The sequence below is a fragment of the Bidens hawaiensis genome, unplaced genomic scaffold (assembly GCF_021521415.1).
Source record: "Bidens hawaiensis isolate Kalapana, Puna unplaced genomic scaffold, B.hawaiensis_p1.1 tig00000458_1, whole genome shotgun sequence".
Taxonomy (NCBI): Eukaryota; Viridiplantae; Streptophyta; class Magnoliopsida; order Asterales; family Asteraceae; genus Bidens; species Bidens hawaiensis.
This window is the reverse complement of record NW_027491030.1, coordinates 1684801-1696536: the sequence shown is the minus strand read 5'-3', so window position 1 is coordinate 1696536 and position 11736 is coordinate 1684801. Positions and strand designations below refer to the sequence as shown.

General features: G+C 39.7%; 1 protein-coding gene across 3 annotated transcripts; it reads right to left on the bottom strand.

The window, feature by feature from the left end:
• Positions 1-913: 913 nt before the first annotated feature.
• On the bottom strand, positions 914-10936 carry LOC143627839 (glutamate synthase [NADH], amyloplastic-like). Of its 3 annotated transcripts, XM_077097563.1 has the most exons (21): positions 10601-10936; positions 10392-10511; positions 9634-9747; positions 9364-9516; positions 9180-9280; positions 9002-9098; positions 8628-8737; positions 8430-8533; positions 8172-8351; positions 7747-8090; positions 7594-7646; positions 7036-7505; positions 5556-6425; positions 5213-5367; positions 4816-4977; positions 2903-4750; positions 2562-2830; positions 2180-2485; positions 1833-2100; positions 1487-1744; positions 914-1316 (listed from the first exon to the last, which is right to left on the bottom strand). In XM_077097563.1, exons 1-21 carry the CDS (start codon positions 10934-10936, stop codon positions 1059-1061), a joined length of 6576 nt encoding a protein of 2191 aa, XP_076953678.1. In that variant the 3' UTR covers positions 914-1058. The 3 variants fall into 3 exon arrangements, with proteins under 3 accessions (XP_076953678.1, XP_076953683.1, XP_076953689.1); XM_077097568.1 differs by lacking the exons at positions 9002-9098; positions 9180-9280; positions 9364-9516; ... (1 more) ...; positions 10392-10511; positions 10601-10936 and adding an exon at positions 8824-8942; XM_077097574.1 differs by lacking the exons at positions 9002-9098; positions 9180-9280; positions 9364-9516; ... (1 more) ...; positions 10392-10511; positions 10601-10936 and adding an exon at positions 8897-8934.
• Positions 10937-11736: the final 800 nt, after the last annotated feature.

The following is an 11736-nucleotide window of genomic DNA, read 5'->3' as shown; positions in this document are numbered from 1 at the left end:
TACTTGATTACGTATTACGTTATGAAAATACTTTTATATTTATACGAGCCTAATCAAGTTTGATATGTAGAGCTTAGCCTCGAGCTCACTTAAACTCAATTTGATTCAAGTTTTGAGCCAAATGATCTCAAATAGCTCACAAACGACTTGGCTTGTTTATGTTAGGTCCCAAATTTGATTATCATTTAGTTAAAGCTTTTGTATTAGATGTGATTCGTAATGTGTTATATTGATGTGCTTTTGTTTAGTTATGGTTGTCTTGGGCCTATGACAAAGACTATGAATTGCCCGGTTGGGCCGGCCCAAGTATACCTTAGGTATGGAGTATAAATACGGAATACCCACTTATACTGTATACACTAGTAAGCCTTTTGGAAATAATATTCTTCTACCCATTCTCTCTCTTTTGTGGATTTCTTGATCCAAGATCCGGATATTCTTGAAGATTTTCGTTCACCAAGTCTACAGATTGGTCCGGGATTAGTTTTTAGATCCATATCAAGACCTACGGTTTAAACCCTATTAAACCATCATTTGACCAATCAAAGACGACATAGCCATATCGACGTTTGGTGTCATGTCTCATCTATAATTATGAACCGCGACTCCTTATAGTGACGCTGCCCATGAGCTTTATATGATCTGTTGTCGTAACACTATTGCAGAGATAGTCAGGTCATTAGCAAAGATCTAAGTGTAGCATAACCAGCTGAATCGGTATCCGCTGAGCCATCAATAGTGGACACAAACGAGCGAGAAATGATCAGCCCGTGAGCACCTGTACATCAAAGATATCTCAAGATGCAATTGACTGCAAGCGGTACATCTTCACGCTAAAACCATAATAAGCAGAAGGTGTCAAGAGTTCAAAACAAATAATAAGTTAAACCATTTGGATTTAAAAAACCACAAAAACCCAAAACAGAATCATCTGTACAGTTTTACTTATTCAAAGTCCAAAAACCAAAAACAACCAATAATAATAATAAAAACCCTATAAACAGCAAACAGACAAAGAGATACAAAAACTAACTTCCACACTCTATAACCCTCTGTTTTCAATACCTAACTGCCTGCTGCTCCATCTTCTTCTCTCCTTGCAAGCCACTTTCAACACCTTCCTCATCCTTCAACAAAAACTTATCCACTTGTGCAGCCGCTTGTCGCCCTTCCGATATGGCCCACACCACCAACGACTGCCCCCTTCGACAATCACCCGCTGCAAACACGCCTTCCACGCTCGTTTCAAACCGCCCGTACTCCGCCTTCACATTCGACCTCCCGTCTTTCTCCAACCCTAGCTTATCCGCTATCGTCTGCAAACAAAATAAAAAATAATTTATTATCAAACCGTTAAGATAATTAGCAAACCGGGTTATAAATGAAATATTAATTTGTTGTATGTTTGCCTTCTGTTTCAATGTAATCACTACTTTTCATTTTATTAAATAATCTAAAAAAATACATGAAATAATAAAAGACTAACCGATTCGGGACCAAGGAAGCCCATGGCTAGCAAGACCAGGTCAGCCTCGAGAATCTCTTCCGAGCCCTCAACCTCCTTGAACTGGAACCGACCGGTCTCGTCTTTCCCCCATTTCACCTGCACGATCTCGACCCCTTTTACCGACCCGTTCTCGTCACTAATAAACCTTTTAGTTAACACTTCGTAAGTCCTCGGGTCTTTCCCAAATTTAGTAGCGGCTTCCTGGTGACCGTAATCTACACGAAATATACGAGGCCACTGCACGCCAAAATATAAAGATTTAAGAAAATTTGGATAAAAGTTGTAACTTAGGGATATAAAGGTAATTTGAGTAGAAGATGTGAACCTGTGGCCACGGGTTGCCAGGTGCTCGGGTTTGTGGCGGCTGGGGAAGAAGCTCCAGGTTTACAACGCTGGTGCAACCGTGTCGGATGGATGTCCCGATGCAATCGGTACCGGTGTCACCACCGCCGATTACAATTACCTTTTTGCCCTTGGCGGAAATGTAATTACCGTCCTCGAGATTGCTATCCAATAAGCTTTTAGTGTTCGCATGCAAAAACTCCATGGCAAAATGCACTCCCGATAGCTCTCGGCCCGGAACAGGAAGGTCCCTGTAATAAAAAAGTTGAATCAGTTAAAACAATAGACTGAAACTAATTGATTTAATAAATTAATCTATTTATTATATACCTTGGCCTTGTGGACCCAAGGGCTAAAATAACGGCGTCATTGTCTTCACGAAGGCGTTCAATGGAATATGAAGGGTCGGTTCCTACATTGGCATTAACCACAAAGTTCACACCTTCCTCCTCCATCAAGTTAACCCGTCTTTGAACCACATCGATTTTGTCAGCCTTCATGTTAGGAACCCCATACATCATGAGTCCACCGATCCGGTCAGCCCGCTCAAACACGGTCACGGTATGGCCCCCCCTATTTAGCTGATCCGCTGCAGCTAGCCCAGCGGGACCGCTTCCAACAATAGCCACTTTTTTCCTGTAAAAGAAATGAAAGTCAGAAACTAAAAAAATGGAATTAAAGTCAACACAAAGAAAGTCAAAGCCAAAATTACCCGGTTCTCTTGAGGGGAGGTCTGGGTACCATCCATCCTTCTTCAAAGGCTTTGTCTATAATCGAGCACTCGATGTTTTTAATGGAGACCGGGTTTTCGATTATACCAAGTACACACGAGCCTTCGCATGGAGCAGGGCAGACCCGTCCCGTGAACTCAGGGAAGTTATTTGTTTCAAGAAGCCGGTCTAATGCCTCGCGCCATCTGTTTTGATAAACGAGCTCGTTGAACTCGGGAATTTTGTTGCCGAGAGGACAGCCCGAGTTATCCTGCAATAATTTTGCATAATAAATTAATTGAACAAATTGAAGATGAATATACTACAAATAAGATCCTTATACCTGGTGACAAAAAGGTGTACCGCAATCCATACACCGTGCAGATTGAGTTTTCAAAAGCGGGCCCGGTTTCGTCTCTTCCATAACTTCATTCCAATCTTCCATCCGAACAGCCGGGTCCCGGTAAGATACACCCTCGCGCTCGTAAGCAACAAAACCACGGTGTTTGACTGCATGTTCAACACGGGTCGGTCTTACTATCGGTTCAGCCAGTTCAACCTCTTTGACCTCGTTGACCACCTCTTGGACTTGAATGTTGACCGACTCGTTCAATGACTTGGCTGCCAGCTTTTTAAGTTCTTCAAACGCATCTTTCTCCTTCAACTCGTCTTCCTCCCTAAAATCAGCTTCTTCAGCCGCTAAGTCAGCAGCTTTTTTGGCAACTTCTTTTTCTTTCATGGTGGCGAGAATCCGCTTATAATCTCTCGGGAAAACTTTAATGAATTTAGGCAAAAGATTGTCAAAGTCGGCGAGTACTTCCTTCGCCAGCTGGCTGTTTGTGTGCCGCTGGTGTTGCTGAATCATCATTCTTAGTGTCATAATATCATCCTCTTCAACCTTATCAAGATCAACAAGCTCGGAGTTACATCTTGACCGGAAACTGGAGTCAACATCAAGAACATATGCGATTCCACCGCTCATCCCAGCAGCAAAGTTCCTCCCGGTTTTACCCAAAATCACAACTGTCCCGCCCGTCATGTATTCACACCCGTGATCACCGACACCTTCCACCACCGTTTTAGCCCCTGAGTTTCTAACACAGAACCGCTCAGCAGCCATCCCGTTAAAATAAGCTTCACCACTTGTTGCACCGTAAAGAGCTACATTTCCGATAACGATGTTTTCTTTTGGGTCAAACCCGCTTCCCTTTGGTGGATAAACAACAATCTTGCCACCCGATAACCCTTTCCCGACATAATCGTTGCTGTCACCTTCAAGCTCGAGCGTAATCCCTGAGCATAAAAAGGCTCCAATACTCTGGCCCGCACTTCCACTAAGCTTGATATGGATTGTATCGGCTGGAAGGCCCGCCGAGTGGTACCGTTTGGTCACTTCATGACTAAGCATCGTCCCAACCGCACGGTTCACGTTACAAATCGGTGTATCGATGTAAACCGGGAGACCCTTTTCTAAAGCGGGTTTCGCAAGCGTTATTAATCGTTGATCGAGAGCCATGTCTAACCCATGATCTTGGTTTTGTATACAAGTTTGGGCGGCATCAGGGCGGATATCAGCAGCAGGTCGAAGCAATAAGGACAGATCGATGTTTCTTAATTTCTCGTTGTCTTTTGTTAAATCTTTATCAACCTCAAGCATATCCGCGCGTCCCACCATTTCACTAACGGTTCGGAAACCCAAATCAGCCATGATTTCCCTCATCTCCTCTGCTAACATGAAGAAGAAATTGATTACGTGTTCAGGTTCCCCTGCAAATTTCTCACGGAGAACTGGATCTTGTGTGGCAATCCCGACAGGACAAGTGTTTTTGTGGCATTTTCTCATCATGATGCAACCGAGTGTGATGAGTGGGGCGGTACTAAACCCGAACTCCTCAGCCCCAAGAAGGGCAGCAATGGCTACGTCTCTCCCAGTTTTTAGTTGACCGTCAGTTTGTAACACGGTTCGACCACGAAGGTCGTTTGCAACTAAGGTTTGGTGTGTCTCGGCTAGACCAAGTTCCCATGGGAGCCCAGCACTCTTGATCCCGGTCCACCTGGATGCACCGGTTCCACCATCATGACCTGAGATCAAGACATGGTCCGCATGGCCCTTGACAACACCACTAGCAATCACTCCCACACCAGCTTCAGACACCAACTTCACACTTACTCGAGCCGAAGGATTCGCATTCTACAATAACAAAAATGATTTAATAAAGTTGTCCAAATAAAATGATATTTGAATAAAGTTATTACCTTCAAATCATGAATCAATTGAGCAAGATCTTCAATTGAATAAATATCATGATGTGGCGGTGGGCTAATTAATCCAACGCCAGCTGTCGAGTTTCTTGTGACAGCAATATCTCCAATAACTTTGTGACCCGGAAGTTCACCTCCTTCACCGGGCTTTGCTCCCTGTGACATTTAATTAAAAGCAATGTCATAATCAACATACAGTAAACGATTCGATTTAGTTAACCTCACCAAAATGTCATGTGCATTAACATATAGTAAACGATTTGATTTATTTAACCTCACAAGAGGAACATTTGTTCCAACTAGAATATGAAGTGCTAACCACAATATGCATAACTGATTAACGTGTAAAAACGCTTGGTTCTAGATAAAAAGAAAAGAAAAATATATATACCTGAGCCATCTTTATTTGCAACTCATCAGCATTGGTAAGATAATAACTAGATACACCAAAACGTCCACTAGCAACCTGCTTGATTGCACTCCTTTTAGGGTTCATTGATCCATCCGGAAGCGGTACCAAACGAGACGGATTTTCACCTCCCTCACCTACAAAGATAATTCCATAGTAAATTAACAAACTTTTTCAAAAAATTTATAAGCCCATATGCAAATCTGGGTCAAACAGATTGGCAGTGGCCAAAGATAATTCCAATACTACTACTGTACTGATAGATGATAAAGACGAAAAAGTGTTTTGCGGGTCAGCCCGGCCCCTTTAGAAAGCAACCCATTACCTGTGTTAGATTTGCCTCCAATTTTATTCATAGCAATGGCAAGTGTAGTATGTGCCTCCAACGATATCGACCCGTAACTCATGGCACCCGTACAAAACCGTTTCACAATTTCACTAGCGGGTTCAACTTCTTCCAAAGACACCTTCGCGTTTCCCTCTTTAAACTTCAAAAGCCCACGAAGATTACACGTTTTATTCAACTCATGAATACGTTTAGAATACTCTTTATAAGCAGCAACACTGTTACCCCGAGCAGCTTCTTGCAGTTTAGCAATAGCTAACGGGTCATTCAAATGAACCTCACCACCTTTCCTCCAATGGTAATCACCAGGGTTAGGTAAAGCAACCGCTTCCGCACTGTTTGGTGGAAACGCGCGTGATGGAAACCCTAAATTATGCAAATTAAGTGCATCACCAGCAAGCGCTTCAAATGTAGCTCCTTCAACTCTACTTGGAGTGCCAGCAAAGCATCTTTCCATTACTTCGCTTGATAAACCGACCGCTTCAAAGATTTGTGCGCCTTTGTACGATGCCAAAGTTGAAATTCCCATTTTTGCAAGCACTTTTTGCATTCCATAGTGACTTGCTTTGTAGTACTTTTTGACTAGTTCTGCTTTTGTGTGGAACTCGCCGTTTGATTTTGGTGGGATTTTACCGTCGGCTTGTAACCGCCAAATGGCTTCGACAGCCAAGTAGGGGCAAATGGCGTCAACGCCGAATCCAACGAGGGTGCAGAAATGGTGCACTTCGCGTGGCTCAGCGGATTCCACCATTAATGCAACCCGGGTTCTTTCAAGCTTTTTGACCAAATGATGGTGGACCGCACCAACTGCTAAAAGAGAGCTTACTGCCACTCGCTTTGATGAAAAAGCTGCATTAAAAAAAAACATAAAAAAATTAAATTATTTAAAGAGGGTACAATACAGGTGTATGGATTACAGGTTAGCAGTTTGACTCATTTTGTTACAAATGGGTGCGTCAGACAACATAAATAGTCAACAATTCAGATAATTGTTATAAAAAAACTTGGTTTTTCTATTGGTATTAAATGCATTGTATTTATATGCAAAACCTCCTTAAATAGACGATGATTATGTGTCGTCAACCCGGTCTAGAGAAATTTTTATGTAATTTAAATTTTATTTTGAATGTCGTAATTTATACAAAAAAATTAACAAATGATGTAGCTCAAATAACCTAGCCCCAAATGTGTATGAATTATTGATCATTATTTAACACTCGAGTTTAGATCGAAATTTATAATTTTGAGCCATTTTTTTCAGCTCAAAAATTTTAAAGCTAAAAAATATATTTAACCCATTGTGAAAACTGAAAAAAAAAACCATCGATTTTCAAAAACCCCATAACCAACCTGCGTACACCCAATCCAACATGTTTTGACCAACACCAACTACTGATTTTGACCCGTTACCAATACCAAACCCATCCATATTGCAATTCTAAGGTTTCAAACAGTTTACCTCTGTCAGAAAGCACCAATGTAGTATACCCCTCTTTAATAGCCTCGTGTGCCTCGGAACAAATTTTATCTAAAGTTTCCTCCAAACCCTTTTTACCAAGTGCTTTCGGGTAAGTGATATCAAGCACTTTGCTTCTCCAGCCTCGATAGTTCATATTCTTAATCGACTCCATCTCTTCAATAGACAAAAGCGGGCCTTTCAATGAAAGACGGCGACACTGCTCTTCTGTCGTTTCTGTTAGATCGCCTTCCGGGCCCACCATGCACTCCATTGAGGTTACAATCTTCTCCCTTATAGGATCAATTGGCGGGTTTGTTACTTGTGCAAACATTTGTTTGAAGTACTCAAATGTTAGTTTCTCTAGGTCTGACATCACCGCCAACGGGGCATCGTTTCCCATTGACCCGAGCGCCTCGACTCCGTCTTTAGCCATTGGTAGCAACAGCATCTCCAAAGACTCAATTGTATAACTGCATAATTAGTTAATTTCATATCCACATTTTATTAAACTATTTCAAGAAATAATAATTATTATTAAAACAAAACAAAGATTCATACCCGAAAGCCTTCAATGGTGCCAAGAGACCCTGAATACCAATGTCATCTTCACCCTAAAAATTGTGAAAGAGAGTCGATATTATGAAATTCTTGAAAGACAATATTATAAAATAAAGTCAATATTATTTCATAAATAAGATATTTTACTTTTACCTTTGATACTCCTGCGATGGGAGGACAAACCCGTGAGGATTTATTGACCGAATTCACAATCTTTTTAAGTTCAATCTTTTGCGTTTCGAGCCACTTGCCGTATGGTCTTGCAAGTGAGTATTGTTGCTTCAAAGCTTCATCATCTACAACGGTATGCTTCTCAAAGTCAACAAGTAGCATCATTCCAGGGTTAAGTCTTCCTTTTCTAGAGACGTCTTCTGGAGGAATATCAACAACTCCAACTTCGCTCGCCATTACAACCCGCCCACTGTGAGTGACGTAGAACCGACCCGGTCGCAGCCCGTTTCGGTCCAGTGTGGCTCCAAGGTACCGACCGTCAGTAACTACACATTGAATTAATAGTAAGCACAATCGCATGAATTAAAAATTTTAATAAGCGGTTAATAGTGAAATAACGATCATACATGAAACCAGAGCGGGCCCGTCCCATGGTTCCATTAAAGCCGAGCAATATTCATATAAAGCCTTCCTTTGAGGATCCATGTTTTTGTCATTTTGCCATGCTTCGGGGATCATCATCATAACCGCCTCAGGTAGACTTCTGCCAGCTCGTACTAAAAGCTCCAAAACACCATCAAAAGCACCTAAACAATAAACAAAATATTAATATTCAATGAAAACAAACAATTCTTATCAAATGCTGTAAAGACGTTATTACATACCTGAATCTGATGAGCTGGCATCTACGATGGGAAGGAGTTTCTTCATCTCATTCTTTGAGAGACCGAGCTCTTTGCATTTTAAAAGACCTTCACGTGCTTTCATCCTTAACAAACAAATACATAACAGTAACAATTATATATTATATTATTGTTTTTAAACGTAAATGTACACATAAGAGTGCAAAGTGAAGTACTTACCAATTAACATTCCCTCTAAGCGTGTTAATTTCGCCATTATGTCCAAGAACACGCATCGGCTGAGCACGATCCCAGCTAGGAAACGTGTTGGTTGAAAACCGAGAATGAATCTGTACAAAAAAGCCAATATCATTTAGTCAATAACATTATCAAAATGGCTGTAAAAGTTAGCATCAAAGTACACTTGTCACTGAACCAATCATATACGGATGGTGAACACGGGTCTCATCTTCAAGAAGTGAGCAAAACACTTCTTAATGCCAACTCACCACTGAAGAATCCAATCCAGCATCCCGTTAACCGTTTGATCCAATGCTGTTGTTAAGTGCCATGTCAGCAGACAAAGAAACAAGTTTATGAAAAAATATATTTACCAGTGCCATGTAGCTCGTAAACCTTTCGTTCCCGAGATCCGCGTGATAATACTCCTTCAGCTGGTTCGGTTTCAACTGACCTTTATACACCACAGTTCTACATTCAACAAAAAATAATTTTAGAATCAATAAATATTAAAAAAATTAAAAAAAACTAATAATCTCAAGGAAAACAAACCTAGATGATAAGGAGCATATATAGAAGTCACGAACCCCACCGTGTTGAAGGTTCAATGCAGCCCGAATGGCTACCATTGAAACCCGTCTTAGTATGTACATCTGCAAATACAAAATAAAAGATAAATATCGACTCATATTTAAAAGCGTTAAAATGGTCATAGAGAGAAATTAATAATGTATACCTGTCGCTCAAAATCGACTTTTGACTTAGGGGTGGGAGTGAGGAACACCTGTTCTATAACGGGTTCGGTTTGTAAAGCGGATTTACCCAAACCAGAATTATCTGTCGGGACTGTACGCCAACCAAGAACCGTGTGCCCAAGTGACTCAGCAACCTAAAACCAAATATGTAAACTTTTAAACCGAATTCAACATAAACCGCAAAAAGATCAAAAACCCTGTTTTTAAATATTTAAAGTAATAATAATTCATCATTTAAATTCTTGATATACCTTTGTGAACACAATCTTGCTCTGCTCCCTTCTAGTATCAGAAGTCGGCAAGAAGAACATGCCGACTGCATAATTACCCGGTGCTGGTAGCTCAAACCCTTCATCCTTTGCCACCTGCATAAATCATTAATTTTTAAATCTTACAAATTCTTAAAACATGACAAATAGTTAAAATGCTATTTTCATTTATCTTTCCTCAAATTCAACAAAAAAAAAATTAATAACATATTTCATTTATATAAACCTACACATAACCTATGCATGTGTATTATACACAAATTAAAAGACATGCAAACAAATCAGTTGATGGCGTTTATATACTTAACATAGGAATTTAATTTTGTATCTAAGAATTACAAAATTCTAAAATTATGAACCATAGATAAAAAAAATAATAAACAATTTAGGATTGTACATTTTTATCAGAAAATTAAATCCAATAAAACCATCACAAATTATAAACAAATTTCTTTATATATTACCTACACATAACCTATGCATGCATATAAAGACAATTAAAACTTAAAAGACATACGAGCATTCAAACAATTTAGTTTAATGGTTTTCATATACTTTAACATGCAACTTTGTATTTAAAATTTACAAAATTTTAAAATTAAAAATTATAAACCATCAAATAATAATAATAATAATAACCCTTCACAAATTTTAGTAATCTACCAGAATTAAAGTTAAAAAACACTTAAATTTACACTAAACACAATCAAGTATCATAATATATAAAAATAAAAGTATACCTCTCTGTAGAACTCGTGTGGCAGCCCGACGAGTATTCCGGCACCGTCACCGGTGTTAGTCTCGCATCCACAAGCACCTCTATGTGACATCCGAACCAACATCTCAATTGCATCAGTCACCTAAACCCAATAATAATAATAATTCAATAACCAACATAACAATAATAACAATAATAATATTATTATTATCAAACGACATCGTTTCATACCGTTTTCCGGTTACCAACACCGGACAGCTCAGCAACAAACCCGACCCCACACGAATCCTTATCAAAAGCCGGGTCATACAAACCCAACGGCTTCTCGGGCACCAACGACAGGCCCGCCCGAACCACCACCTTCCGGGTAACCTGACCCGACCCGGATCCACGTAACACCCGGGTCCCGTAAAGCTTCTTCCCCAGCAGGCTCGATTGCTTGGCAACCGATCCACGGATCCTGCCGAACCCGACCCGGGTCGACCCGGAAACGAAACGGGTAGGAGAAGGATTGGTGAAGGTCGGGTCGGGTCGAGCGTGAAGAGCGTGATTTAAAGCCACCGACATTATGAAGAGCAAACGGCTGAATCAGATCTGGATGGAAAGGAAAGAAAGTATTTGGATCCAACAGAAGACTTGATGTATTGGATTGGATTTGGATATATGGATATGAAGAGGAAAGCAACAAATACAGGCGGCTGCGGATATACACAAATATGATGGATGGGTGTGTGTATACGTATATGTTTGTGTGTATATATAGAGATAGAGAGAGAAGGTGTGTGTGTGTTTGATGGTCGTGATAAGACGAGGTGGATTAAATAGAGGAGGAAAGGCAGCTCATGTTGGCAACAGTGCCATTGTTTGTTCGTGGGACCCACCAACAAATACCCACTTTTTTAGTTTCGTTTTTTCTAAAATGATGGAATCTAACTATTTTCTTTTCTTTTCTTTGGTTTGGTTTATCTCGATAAATATATTATTATTATTATTATTATTATTATACTTTATTTATTTATTTTATATATTTAATAATTTACAATATTAGGCCATGTGTTATGAACACACCGGCCCGCGTAGTGAGAAAATCGTGTCGGGTTAGATGGCCACGTGAAAATCGTGTTGCATTTTCGATAGTAAAGTCTAAAAAAATGTTATACTTGAAAAATGATCAGATTCAAAAAATGAATTTTGATAATAAAAAATATTAAATTTAATGTAGGAAATACTGATTTAGAATTCAAAATTTTACATATCTATGCTATTGATTATTTTTACTCTCTTATTACTATAATTATAAACTTTGGTTCTCTGTGATAATAAAAAACATTTGATTCAAACAATCTCATTTGCGAATATAATGTTCA